The sequence below is a fragment of the Squalius cephalus genome (genome assembly GCF_949319135.1).
Source record: "Squalius cephalus genome assembly, chromosome: 15".
Taxonomy (NCBI): Eukaryota; Metazoa; Chordata; class Actinopteri; order Cypriniformes; family Leuciscidae; genus Squalius; species Squalius cephalus.
Genome location: NC_137136.1, coordinates 6,199,088 through 6,213,877, shown reverse-complemented (window position 1 = coordinate 6,213,877; position 14,790 = coordinate 6,199,088). Strand labels below are relative to the sequence as shown.

The 14,790-nt window shown below is 37.4% G+C and overlaps 1 protein-coding gene across 1 annotated transcript; it reads right to left on the bottom strand.

Annotated features, from left to right (window-relative positions):
• Positions 1 to 10,955: 10,955 nt before the first annotated feature.
• Positions 10,956 to 13,629, bottom strand: LOC307172506 (uncharacterized protein). Its single transcript, XM_079894932.1, has 2 exons — positions 13,202 to 13,629; positions 10,956 to 11,684 (listed from the first exon to the last, which is right to left on the bottom strand). The coding sequence occupies exons 1-2, from the start codon at positions 13,523 to 13,525 to the stop codon at positions 11,514 to 11,516; spliced, it is 495 nt and encodes a 164-aa protein (XP_079751058.1). The 5' UTR covers positions 13,526 to 13,629; the 3' UTR covers positions 10,956 to 11,513.
• Between the last annotated feature and the right edge of the window lie 1,161 nt (positions 13,630 to 14,790).

Here is a 14,790-nt window from a genome sequence, read left to right as displayed (position 1 = left end):
AAAATCGAGTCCTCACTCTCTACGCTGTCGGAACAGGTTGAGGAGATACAGACACGAGTGAGTACAAATGAAGACAATATCAAAGATATGCACGACCGTGTTGGCGAAATGGAGAAACTGATAACGCATCTCAAAGAGAAAACTGACGACTTAGAAAGCCGCAGCAGGAGGTCTAACATTAGGATAATAAATGTGCTGGAACAAGCAGAGGGTCGTGATACTGTAGGATTTTTGGAAAAGTTTATACTGCAAATCCTGGGTAAGGATAACTTTACCTCACCTGTCACCCTGGAAAGAGCACACCGCATCGGGAAGAAGTCTGACAGACCCGCGGACCCTCATCGCCAAGTTCCTGAACTTCAGAGACCAAGAAAAAGCCCTTTGACTGGCCAGAAGTAAAGGAGCAATGACATACGAGAACAAAATGATATCGTTCTACCCAGATTACAGTGCAGACCTGCAGCGTAGGAGAGACGAGTTCCGTGACGTGAAGAAGATACTGCGAGAGAAGGAGATGGAATACGCGCTGATCTTCCCAGCCCAGCTTCGCATCAAACATCTGGGATCAAGTTTCTCTCCACTCCAGCCGAAGTGCAGCGCTTTTTGAAAGATCTCCCAAGTGAGTATAGCATACAAAGTGTCTGCAGTACATAGTCCACCTTTATAGACACTGATGAGAAGGGTTGTGATTCAAGCTACGACTTGATAGCCTAATCCTGTTATCTTCAATGTTCAAAATAACTGGGACCATGGCTGATGATAAACTGCAGACCCTGCGTGCAGGCTAATGAACGTGATGTTATGGTTTACACCACAATGGTAGAATGAGATTACACTTCATTTAACCAACTTCTCTATCCCTTACATATTTCTGCCTTATCTCTAATATTGTAAAATTGCAAACTTTCCCATATACAAACTGTTATGAGTGGCTAGTTTTTAATTATCAGCAGTTGCTGGAGCCACCTCTGTTGTTTAAGAGAGTTACCTACCTAATGTGTTTTTGTTACAGGGGTTTTACTAGGCAGGTTTTTACTTTAATGTTTTGGGGTTACGTATGGTTTCTCACTAAAACTCAAACTTCTACTTACACACATATCCAGATTACTCTCAGGTTAAGATTCAGTCTTATCATTATACCCTTGTTCGTTATTTTACTACCTCTAAACTCAATTCAGGAATGTATCCAGACATCCTTAGAGCCGAATAGAATGATACTTATCCTTCTGAGACATCTATATGAAGAAATGGAAGCTTTAGCATAAAGTTCTGCCAGGAAGACTTAATTGGTGCGTCACTTGACCTTTTATCTATCCAATCACATTCCAACACTTGTGGTATAAAAGATCGGTACTTACTCATGTTTGAGTTCGCAGATGCTGACGCTCCAATTCGCCACCATCCTCCCCACCACCTCCAAGTCAAATCCTTCCCTCCATCCTCCCCACCACCACCAGGATGGTCCCTGCCATACCTCACAGGGGGTCGGCTGCGCCCCTGCCTTGGTCTTCAGGCAGGATATGCAGAGTCCGGACCCTCAGATTGCGAGCTACGGACGGGGCCTACGCCAAAGAATCTTATTGCTTGCTTGGTTGTTAATAAATGGATAATTGTCACAGTATTTATTCTCTGAGTCTTTCTGGTAGAACTTATATTATGGGTAAATTAACATGTATATCTTGGAATATAAGAGGGGTCAACTCACCAATTAAGAGGAAGAAAATGTTGACATATTTAAAGAGGCAAAATGTAGACATTGCCTTTATCCAAGAGAACCACCTCACTGACTCTGAACATTTAAAACTGCGCAGAGACTGGGTGGGTAATGTTTTCTATACTTCCTACTCCTCAAAAGCAAGAGGTGTCGCCTTGCTCATTAATAAACACCTGAACTTTAAATTAAATTCAGTTGAAAAGGATAAAAACGGCAGATTTTTGCTTGTAGACTGTGAAATAAATAGGAACAGCATATCCTGAATATATGGGCCCAATTATGATGTGGGTGGAGACTTTAACTTGGTCTTAAACCCTCTTTTGGATCGATCATAACCCAAAACATCTTCACTATCAAAGGCGGCAACAGCACTAAACCAAGGTATGAAAGACATAGGCATAATTGACGTGTGGCGAAATTTCTCTTTCTTTTCACCTATGCATAATACACTCTCTAGAGTTGACATGTTCCTGGTGCCACTATGTATGATAGCCACAGTGATAGAATGCTCCTATCTAGCAGCTACCTTCTCAGATCATAATCCCATCAAACTCTCCTGGTTGGTTGATACTCCACAGCCCACAACCCGCAGGTGGAGATTTAAAAATTACATGTTGAAAGACCCTGAGTTTATTTCATATGACTACCAATATTGAAATATTTCTTCTATATTGAAATTCCTCTTCACATGACAACATTTGGGAAGCTCTTAAAGCCTATATGAGAGGTCAAATTTGATCATACAGTGCCCACAAGGTAAAACAAATTAGAGAGAGACTAACCAAATTGGAAAGAGATATTAAAAAGCAGGAACAGGAATACATTGCCACCAAAAAGGAAGAACACCTTAACACACTAACAAAAACAAGGATGCAATATAATAATCTATGTACCAGCAAAGAGGAAGCAACTATGGTCAGAACTAGATATCACTATTATGAATTCAGGAACAAAACAAGTAAACTCTTGGCTTGGCAAATTAAAAAGGAAGCATCTGATAAATTTATACACTCAACATTAACAGAGGACGGCAGACTCCTTGATAATTCACCATCCATTAATGCAGAATTCAAACAATTTTACGAAAATGTATAAAACTGGGCAGGACGCTGATAATATTGGAGCAAAAAGGTTCATGGATGGAATAATCCTTCCCAAATTGCAAGATGAGGATAGAGATCTGCTTGATGCAGATATATCAGAAACAGAGGTACTCCAAGCCATTAATTAACAAGACTCCCGGGCCAGACGGCTTCCCTGTCGAGTATTATAAGGCCTTTTCAAAAAAGTATTAACTCCACTTGCGAACATGATTAAAGAAGCTCTAGAAAATAAAAAATTACCACACTGCTTCCAAAACAAGGACAAACAGAAATGTGACTCATACAGACCCCTCAGCCTCTTAAATGCAGATTATAAGATACGATCCAAACTAATTGCTCTCAGACTGGAAGACGTTATACCAAAGATAATACACGCTGACCAAACAGGTTTCGTTAAAAACAGGTATGGAGCAGACAATGTGCGGCGACTGCTCCACATACTGAACACCGCTCAAAAAAATCTAAATCCTTTGCTAATAATGTCTATGGATGCAAAAGCATTTGACAGGATTGAACCAAGCTTTCTATTTCGGACTCTAGAGGCTATGGGCTTTGGAGAGAAATTCACTTAATATGTTAAAACACTTTTTAATGCCCTCAAAGCTAATATTTTAACAAATGACATCCTATCTAACACTTTCTCATTATCCAGAGGGTGCAGGCAAAGCTGTCCAAGCTCCCCCTGCTCTTTGCACTTGCAATTGAGCCATTAGCCATCGCCATCCGCTCTAACACCTCCATAGCAGGAATTAAATTTGGCACAAATGAACATAAACTTTCTCTGTATGCAGATGATCTCCTATTATATATAACTGATCCACAAACATCAGTCCCCCCTCTATTAAAATGCCTCAAATAATATAGTGCAGTTTCAGGATATACATTAAATTACACTAAAAGCGAGATCTTACCACTAAATATACAGGACAATAATATTAGAGCTCTCACTGTTCCATTAAATGGTGCAGTATTGGTTTCAAATATTTGGGTATACAAATTGGTAAATCGGATGAGCATATATTTTAACAGAACTATATAAAACTATTGGAACAAACCAAACTTAACCTTCAAAGATGGATTGATCTTCCACTGTCTCTCATAGGCAGAATTACTACTATCAAAATGAACATTTTGCCCAAGTTTATTTATCTATTTCAATGTCTCCCGATGAATGTTCCCAAGAGTTTCTTCAAAGAGCTTAACAAAATTTTAACTCCTTTTATATGGCAAAGAAAAAACCCTAGGGTCAAACTCATTTCTCTACAGGCTTCATATTCAAGGGGAGGAATCAACTTACCAAATTTTAGGAATTATTATCTTGCTTCTCAGTACAGATCGATTTGGATCTAGCTGCATGCAGAGAACAGTGAGGTTAGATGGGTCCCTCCCAATAGAACAACATGAGATGAAGTCTATGCCTTTAAAGGATATTCCATTCATAGGCACAAAAAAATGTTTAGCCACACTCACAAATAACTCAATAATACTGAACACATTTGCTGCTTGGCAAGAATCTTACTCACATCTCGACACAAATATTTATTTTCTTAGAAGGGCACCTTTGTGGGCTAATCCCAACCTCTCACACCAGCTGACTCAGTGTTGCGGGGGTGGAGGGAAAGAGAAATCCAAGCAGTTGCTGACTTATACATTGATGATACATTTGCTAACTTCCAACAACTAAATGAAAAATTCAACCTTTCCAAAGATAATTTCTTCAAATTCCAAATTAGAGACTGGGTCAAGGAGAAATCCAAAGAAACATTCCCATATATCCCAAAAGAAACTCCTCTTGAAACCCACTGTAACAAATTATGCGGATTAACAAAAGGAATAATATCTCCTATATGGTATCATCAGTGGAAAGTTACCAGTTTATGAAAAAAACATCTACAAAAGGGAAATGGGAAAAAGACCTAGACTGTATTTATGAGGAGGCAGATTGGCGTCATCTATTGGAACAAGCACAGACTATGCTAACCTCCACAAAACACAGGCAAATTCAATTTAATATATTCCATAGGACATAGGCTACTTCACCCCCTACAGGTTACATAAAATTAACAGCAACATTTCCTCCAAATGTCAAGAGATGTAAAGTGACCGATAGTGATCTTATACACATGCTATGGAGTTGCCCAATGCTAGAAGAATTTTGGAAACGTGTCCCCTCGGGGGAATCCCTGCCGCCATTTTGAAGTGCGTTCGTGAAGTGGACGAGGGAAGTTTATATGGACAGACCCTCGTTCCCTCGATTTTGACCGAGGGAGCGAGTCTACTTCATATGTACACTTCAGGTACCTATATGTTCCACAATGCAGTACGATTGTGACGTCACCACATATCTCGTCTAATCACCACCACAACAAACAACTCTATGATATATTAATTATATATATTTAAATTTAAAACAATTCAAACACCATGGGCCCTATTTTAACGATCTGAAACGCAAGTGTCAAAGCGCAAAGCGCAAGTAACTTTGTGGGCGGGTCTTGGCGCTGTTGCTATTTTCCCGGCGGGATAAATGACTCTTGCGCCAGGCGCAAATCTAAAATGGGTTGGTCTGAAGTAGCTTCATTATTCATAGGTGTGGTTTGGGCGTAACGTGAAATAAACCAATCAGAGCGTCATCTCACATTCCCTTTAAGAGCAGACGTGTTTGTTCTAAAGCGGATTCCTATTATAACGGCGGATTTGCCAGGCGCACGCCAGGAGCGGTTCACAGCCAAGGAGAGCAACGCTCTCATCAGGGACGTTGGGGATGGAGAAACCCACCCAAATTAACTTCGGTTAAAAAGGCGTATAATAATTTGGGTAAATGTGTAAGCTAGATGTATGCTTTTATAATAAATTGTCTATCTATCTATCTATCTATCTATCTATCTATCTATCTATCTATCTATCTATCTATCTATCGTAATAATGTATGATTTGCAAAAATGAAAACTGCTGCTTCTGTGTAGATGAGAGAATCAAAGTGTATGCGCGTTGTGCACACGCTACATTGATCATGGCCAAGCATGCGCCCTTAAAATAGCATATGAATAACATGCGCAACGCGCCACTGACTTTAAAGGGGTGATGAACTGAGAAATCAAATTTTCCTTGAGCTTTTGACATATAAGAGATCATCATACTATAATAATATCCTGTAAGTTTCAGAACTGAAAACTACCTTGTTAGTCCAATAAAAGCTTTTATAGACATCAGGCTCAGCAAACGACTCGTTTTTCAAAGTGGGGAACAATGACGTCAAAGAGGATAAAACACCGCCTCCACAAAAGAAGATCAACGCCTACTTCAAAACGGCCTGTTTAGCCCCGCCCACCGATTCGCCCAAACATGCTAAATAACATAGGACGACATGATGATTGCTACCGGATCGAGCTACTTCCAAGCAATAAACATGCTGTTTACTAAATATTGTGCAGTTCCTGTTTGTGGAAGAAGACCGTCTGCATAAGCTTCCTTCGGATTCCAGCATGGTTAAACTTTATTAAATCAGTCAATCACAATTTCCCGACGGATCTGCCAGCAACATGTAAGTAACCATGTGTATTCTAATGCCTGATCTGCGATCAGTGATTTCTGTGTAATTATTCAAGTTCAGATATTTCTCTTAAAATCGTTCAATACTGTTTATGCATCAGCGACTAAACGATCAACTTCACATAATTTCTCGTAGTATTATGAAAATAATCTTTTTTTAAACTGTTATTAAATTATATAGCCTACAGAAAGCGATCAAAGAACGATCCCTTTCGCCCAAGCTGTCAATCAAACAGCACAGCGCGAGCCGCGAGAGCTTATCTGGACACTTACCAAACTCGTGATGAAATAATGACACTGTTACACTAGGCTACACAACGAAGCTCTTACTGTGTACTCACATCGTGTTTGCATTGTGATTTGGTGTAAGCATTTGTGAGAGTGCAAAAATTGCGTTGCAATGATAAGATCTTTATTCACGCCATCAACAGACTGTCTGTCATCTGCTCAGTCAGTGCTCATCATGCTGCAACCTTTCATGTGATGGAATAGATTTAAATATAATGCTTTAAACGATACTTTTCACGATTTGTTAATCTCGATAGCTGTATTAGTAAAAACGTAGTACAAGTTTTCGAGAGAGTTCCTGTAATACTAGCTATTTCATTGCAAGCATGTCAGCCAATCACAGCAGTGGGCGTTTGCACTGCAGTCTCACAGCAGACACGCCCCTTAAAACGGAGCGTTCAAATCTGAGGCAGAAATCAGGCTTGGAAAAATGGCTTTTATTTATAAATTATGACAATTTTTTTATGTAAAAATCATACTAACATTATAAGGGCACCCCAGGCAACATTATAAAATAATAAAACAATCCAGTTCATGACCCCTTTAAACAATTTTTTCCTGGTTAGTAGCGCAATTGTTTTCTAAACCTGCAAAATAGCATGAAGGAACGTTTGCGCTGGAACACGCCTCCTTTTTTGCGCTGAACCGCCCACGGAGCGCAAGTTCATTCCCTAGTTTAGCGACGTGCTTCTGTGGAGGGAAAAGCGTGCTTTGCGCGGGTGCAAAATAGGAATGATACATGCGTCGGTGTACAAAGTCAATTGCGCTGGGTGCAAGATAGGGCCCCATATATACATTTGGATGCTGCATTAACCCTCTGAGGTCTGAGCTGTTTTCTGGGCCCTGGAGGTGTTCTGACATGCTCTGACATTTGTGGTTATTTCTGTTACTTGTGACATTTTCATGGCTAAAGTCTAATTACACTGTATTCAGCACAAACTCTGCTACAATAATATATCAGCAGCATGTATGTAAAAGTTTGTAGTTTTGAGATAATGACATTTATGCGTGGTTTGTGAAAATACAAAAATAAATTCTCACTGAAATAAGGTCATGAAACCCATACTGATTATTTCTTCACAAGACTTTTGAAAATTGTATCACGTAGCCTAGAAAATTTGCTCTAAAACTATGTGAGAATCACCCTGACTGCTCATTCAGAGAAGACAATATATTGATTTAAAAATTTTACGACGTGTTTTGTGTTAGAAAGCAATATGCGAAGGGGCGGATCACCTCATTAATATGAAAGCTTTCCACACCTGAGAAAGACAAAGAACCTCCCTAATGGCCCTATTAGGAGCTTATCAGGGCCCATCATTCTGACCACCCTTGCACAAAGAATGAGGAGATTTAAAAAAGAATGGCTTTTAAAATTGTTTGGATTTATTTACAACACAACATAATCCAAAGATACACAACAAAAAAGCACTTATTGAAGAAAGAGACCTTTGTGCCATTCCTAAAAACATTGTACATACCTTTCATTTTCTAAGGTGTTTGATTTTCACTTTACCATGTTCATGTACAGAGACATGTACTGTGAATGTTGAAGTCAGCAGGACTCAGTGGCATCTTGGCCCTGAAAAAAAAAAAAAAAAAAAAAAAAAAAAAAAAAAAAAGTGCACATACTGATATCAAGAGAAAGGCCTGCACGATTTTGGGAATACATTTTAGATTTTTCTTGTTAAAATTGCTTTTTAAAATTCACAGAATACACACACACACACACACACACACACACACACACAAATGTTTCCAACAATATATAATGAACACCAGTTTTGTTGTGCCTTGTAGGTATAGGCTATGCGCAGTGCTGCATAAAATAATAACAATATAGCAGCCTATATATATTTTCAAAAAGATTTCAGTAACAACTAAGCTAGAGAAAAATATATTGATTATCATGTTACTTCAAATGTTTCCATTCGTTATGATGATATGAAATGAGATAATAGTAAAAACATGAAGCCGTTTGGAGCGTTTTGCTTTTCCAAAATATGATACATTCAAACGCGATCGCGATCAAAAATATGATACATTAAAACGCGATCGCGATCAAAAATATGATACATTAAAACGCGATCGCGATCAAATATAAAACATTATGGTTAGGCCTACCATATACATATCTACGTTTGAGCAGATATCCACAAACACAGTAACAGTAAACACGGGTCTAAATATTATAATATTCACCATATATCTAGCAACAGTTCAACTGCAATGTGAAATTTATGCAACAATAGCAAACTAATATGTAAGAATTTCTTACCTTATCTTTCTTGTCTTCAAATATCGTTCTTCTTCTTCTGATGTAAATCCAATGTAAGCTCAGGCACGTCTTTCAAACTCGACGAAAAGTGAAGTGAAGTGTTTTGTTGTTGAGGTAATGAGGGCGATCGCGTTCCATGTGGAGATTTGCATGTGAATATCTTTTGCGCGAGTGGGCGTGGCCGAATTAAAAATAATTAGGAAGCGTTTGAGAAGCTGGACATCTTGTTGGTTTTATACAAATTACTTAAACAGAGAATATTTGTTTTCGTTTTGAATCCGATCATTTAAAAGTACACACTTAAATGTTTATAAAGGTGTATGGCTCATAAATGTGTGACAAGTATTCGCTGAGTTTTGTTTCAGTTTATTGACGTGCTCAAGAAAAAAAAGTTCACCGCGATGGAGAGGCAGAACGCACACACTGTTTATTTTCTTTATTTTACAAAAGCACAATGTTTTGATTTGATTGGAAGTGGACACATACAAAAGTAGAAATACCACAGATTCTTTTTTTATATTTCTTTTTTCTGTATGACCATAAATGACGGAGAAATTTAAGTTTATAGTGCTACAATGTGGAGAAAATCCAGCAAAACGCGCCGGCGCGTTTGTCGACCTCAGAGGGTTAAACAAATTCTTAAATGGAAAAAAAATAAATAATAAATAAACTCCATAGCTGATTCCAAGTGATCAAGGGCTTAGCCCACTGCAGTTTCCGCCAGTGTTCGGCACTCGTGCAACGTAATCAATGACGTACATCCGAGTGAACGAGACGGAGGGAAGTTAGCAAGTGAAGGGCATGACAATTTTGGACTGGAACGCAGCACTCGTCTCCTCGCTCCTAGGTCCTCCATCCTATGACCCGGAACCCGATCGAGCTCAGCCATCTTGAAGGACATCTCAATTCTCTAATTGCACCGCGAGGAGTCGAGGATCGAGGAGTGAGGAGGCTTCCAGAGGAGTCATGAGCGAGGATATACAGGTGTATCCTATGCGGAAGAGTTTTATCGACTAAAACGTGACGCACGTATAAATTCTCCTCCCCCTTCACATCGGTCACAATCATTTTAATTTATACTTTAACTTTGTTAAAGCTAACTTTGTTCCAAATTCAACTAACTTTGTTCCAAATTCTGCAACTTTTGAATACTTTATGCGATCACCACAAAATTTTATCCAGATGCAGCTCACATGTAGAGGGACTTAATTTTTCTCCTACCATATTTCCTTCCCGAGTGAGTTATTGCATGTCAAACAAGAAAGATATGCAAAATCATAATAAAAATTATATATAATATAATGGGGGGGGGGGGGGGGGGGGGGGGTCTTATTTGCACTCTTGATGTTTTGTGTCACCCCTTTATTGCTGTGCACTTTTTTTCTGCACAGTGCTATTTGTAGTTTGTACCACCAAAAGTTTCTCAGAGTTTTCGTATTTTTTTGTATTTCCCATTCATTTCCTATGGTGGTCATTTTTGACCGCAAAGGAACCAAGTGTGACTATTTGTTTTACAACCCTTTAACATATCCGAAACATGTCCATGATTTTTTTTTTTTTGTGTTCACATACTGTAGCTAATACAACAAAAGTCACCAAGTGTCATCCCATTCCGATGAAGCAAAAAAATTAAACAATTCAAAACTTAAATGTTTTCGGTCATTTTCATAGGTCATTTTAGACCGAAGAAGCCTAGAGTGGAATTTGGTCATAACGAATGTTATAAACTTTGGTTCAATACGTGAGTCAGATTAAATCAGTAACCACTCATAAGAGATTTAATGAAAGAACTGGCACAAATAAGAGTCATTCATTCGGTAATCGGACTGGTCGTGCTGTATGTTTTTGATTCACTCACCATCAGCCGGCTCATAAAAGTACTGGTAAGTCACTCCTTCTGGAATCTGGATAGATTGCAGTGGGAATATTATTGCAAAGAAATTAACCTAAAAAAATATAATTTAAAAGGCTCAGTCTGGCCATGTCTGCAAATTGTAAGTGACTTTAGAATTCTAAAATCGTGGGTTGCATCTTTTTATTTTGGGTTGTGCCAAATAACAGTCCTCAGTTCATTTCAAATAGGACATAACCAAAGTATTGTGGTTAAATCAGTTACTGTAGATTAATTCAGTATTTGTTTTTGATTCACTAATAAGAACCGGCTCAGAGTGATTCTTTCAGGGGTTCTGAATAGAGAGTATTTGGGTGACAACATCAATGGTTATAAAAAAAAAAAAAGAAGAAACAGAGCACTGATTTTTGGTCATTGAAAATTTTAATTAAATATAATCAAAAGACAGGAAGAAAAACAAACATCAATATGTCTACTTTGACAGAGAGAGTTTGCATTATTTTGAAACATAAGATAATCAACTTTAAAGCATGTGTTAGTTACATGAATCATTTTACATTAGAGATGAGCCAGACAGATCAAACATAGTCAATCATACGAAACTGCACATTAGTTTGTAGTCTAAAAAAAACATCACAATGTGGTTAAAAAATTATACTTTTGGCATTATATAATGTTATTTTTGGAAATCCCTCATTCCTGGTGTCCAGCTGATATGTCTGACAATTAAGGAGGTGTTGGTTGATGTTTACTATGGACAACCACCACAATAATGTAGACGATGTACAACACAAAGATGGCAAGGCCAATACCAAGAGCAATATGGTTAAAAGTGCGTGCCATTTTGGAGTTTTTCTCTGCTATTTGTTGTTGTCCGGTCATGTTGGCATTCCGAGTCTGTGAAAATAAATGTAAAAACTTAGTCAGTTACGTCATTTGAGTTTTCACTAAAAAGGAGTGATTAAAGTGTTTATATCATATAAAGCAATGACCTGTGTCCATACTAACAGTTTCACATGTTGCTCATGAATAAATTGTGGAAACATGCATATTTAAACAGATGCTGCAAAAAGGTGTTATTTTAAAGTGATACTTTTTGTGCAATAATGGAAACCCAGAACAACTTTCATATACAGGTTAATATGGTTTCATTTCCTTTATCTAAAGCATCATCTATTGCATTTCCTTTTTATGAACCATCATAAAACTAATTTGGTGTCTTTAATTCATACTCTATCAATGAACTATATTGCAGGACAACAAATGTGCACTTTAGCTACACATTGTCATAGAGAAAATTCACAGATATGCACAAAGCATTAGTGAAATTTGGACGTAGTACCACACCTATTTCTCAATACCAAAACGTCACATCATTTATGGGAACAATGTTTTATTGTAAATGGAGACAAACATCTGCTCAGTAAGTGAAGTTAGGTATGGGGAAGCTACATGTGTGAACTTCTTTTTTTTGAATGGTAGTCATGTAATCACAATTCTTTGAATGACAAAGATTTTTTAGCACTAAAAAAACATTGTATATGTTTCTTGTTATTTAGACTATGATCTCTCTTTTTTAATTTAACAAAGTCTTGTCGTCCATTTATTTCAACAAAGTCTTGTAGACCATTTAGCCTTTAAAGGTAGCCTGGTTAAAACCAGAGCATTCTCAGTAGTAACTGAGTTATGGTCTGGCAAATCTTCATAAATCATTTCCAAAGGGGCGTCACCAACGGACGTCGCTCAAATGCCTCTGGGCGCAATTGGATAGACCTAAAACCAATCAGAGCGATCGTCATCATGTAAAGCCCGCCCCAACGTTTCTGATTGGTGCCGCAATTTCGACGGATTAGAAATGGGCTTGAATGAGCTCTTTGCCAGACTACTTGCAGAGCAAATCTAAATTTGCGGAAGTTTGTCTGGGTTTTCCCAGGCTACTTTAAAGGGGAAGTTCACCCAAAAATGCAAATGTGCACATTTTCATATGGTGAACTTTCCCTTTAAATTAAAGTGATTTAGTGGAAAAGATTTACATTTATTCATTAGCAGATGCTTTTATATCAACTTACTATAAGCGATTCATCTTGAAGTGGCAATAACCACAAGATACAAAGTTTCAGACATCATTCAGAATAATACAAGCAAGAACAGGAAGTGATTAAGGAAAAATGAGAGCACAGACAAAGTAATAGTAAAAGTTTAGAAGAACTTTTTTTAGTTTATGCAGTTAAGTGCTCTCAGAAGAGATACATTTCAGCTGTTTCTTATTATAAGAGAATTATTACCATTTAAAAAACAAAAACAATTAAGATTTAATGAAAAAAAAATTATGTAAAATTGCATTTTATGATCAGCCATTAGTGTATCAGTTTAAAAAGGGTAAAGAAAGGTAGGCTACGTGAACTAATACTTACATTGATTGAGTAAATTAGAGCAACAATGCCCAGAGGAAAGCAGCAGCACAGCAGGGTAAAGATGGAATAGCCCAGGTAATCTGGCAGCGGATAGGCCAGTGGAGTGTTGGTCAAATAAACTGCTGGCTGCACGGTGACAGCAGGATGACCTTGATATGGCCCTTGGATGTGTGGCCCTGGAGCGCCGTATGGCTGGCCTTGATACCCAGAGGTGCTCTGAAAGTTCCCTTGAGGAGGGTATCCAGAATGGTCCTGGTAGGGTGGTGGCCCAGGCTGCAACAACTTGGATTTCTCAGATGTATTCCAGTTTTCTTGAGGCTCCATTGTTCTGTTTAGTAAACTTGCACGGTCTTATTTTCTTTGTACTCGGAACACCTTTGTTGACTCTGGCTAAGAGGAATCAAGCTTCTTCCGCCACGGACTTTGGCTCGTCACATGAAGATTTATAGCAGTCATATGATAGGAGGATTGTAGGAGGAGTGACAAGCAGTGACAACAGGCGTGACAGATTCAGTTCCCTCATCACACAGCAACACAGAAACATAATTCTCACAGTATTGACTGCAGGTGCCAGCTTAAAGGTCATTGGGGGTTATTTGTGGATTAATGGGTTTTTGGAATATATATATATATATATATATATATATATATATATATATACAGTACCAGTCAAAAGTTTGGAAACACTACTATTTTTAATGCTTTTGAAAGAAGTCTCTTATGCTCATCAAGCCTGCAGTTAAAAAAAAAAAACAAAAAAAAAACAAACCAGTAATATTATGAAATATTATTACAATTTAAAATAATGGTTCTCTTTTTTAATATACTTTAAAATGTAATTTATTTTTGTGATGCAAAGCTGAATTTTCATCAGCAAGTACTCCAGTCTTTGGTGTCTTATGATCCTTCAGAAATCATTCTAATATGCTGATTTATGATCAATGTTGGAAACAGTTGTGCTGCTTAATATTTTTTTATAACCTGAGATACTTTTTTCAGGATTATTTGATGAATAAAAAGTTAAAAAGAACTGTATTTATTTAGAATAGAAATCTTTTGTAACAATATACACTACCGTTCAAAAGTTTGGGAACAATAACTATTTTTTTTTAAAGAAATTAGTACTTTAATTCAACAAGAATGCGTTAAATTGATAAAAGGTGATGGTAACGATTTATATTGTTAGAAATGTTTTTATTTTGAATAAATGCTGTTTTTATGAATAAATGCTGTTAACGTTTTACTCATCAATGAATCCTGAAAAAAGTATTCCAAAAAAATATATTAAACAGCACAACTGTTTCCATCATTGATAATAACTGAGTATCAAATCATCATATTAGAATGATTTCTGAAGGATCATAAGACACCAAAGACTGGAGTACTTGCTGATGAAAATTCAGCTTTGCATCACAAAAATAAATTACATTTTAAAGTATATTAAAAAAGAGAACCATTATTTTAAATTGTAATAATATTTCATAATATTACTGTTTTTTTTTTTTTGTTGTTTTTTTTTTTAACTGCAGGCTTGATGAGCATAAGAGACTTCTTGCAAAAGCATTAAAAATAGTAGTGTTTCCAAACTT

What these genes read in the sequence shown, in the direction of transcription:
- LOC307172506 (XM_079894932.1), bottom strand. Translation starts at nt 13,525, where the DNA reads ATGGAGCCTCAAGAAAACTGGAATACATCTGAGAAATCCAAGTTGTTG. An exon ending in CTCTAATTTACTCAATCAAT is followed by an intron (nt 11,685 to 13,201) that starts GTAAGTATTAGT and finishes TTATTTTCACAG; the next exon opens with ACTCGGAATGCCAACATGAC.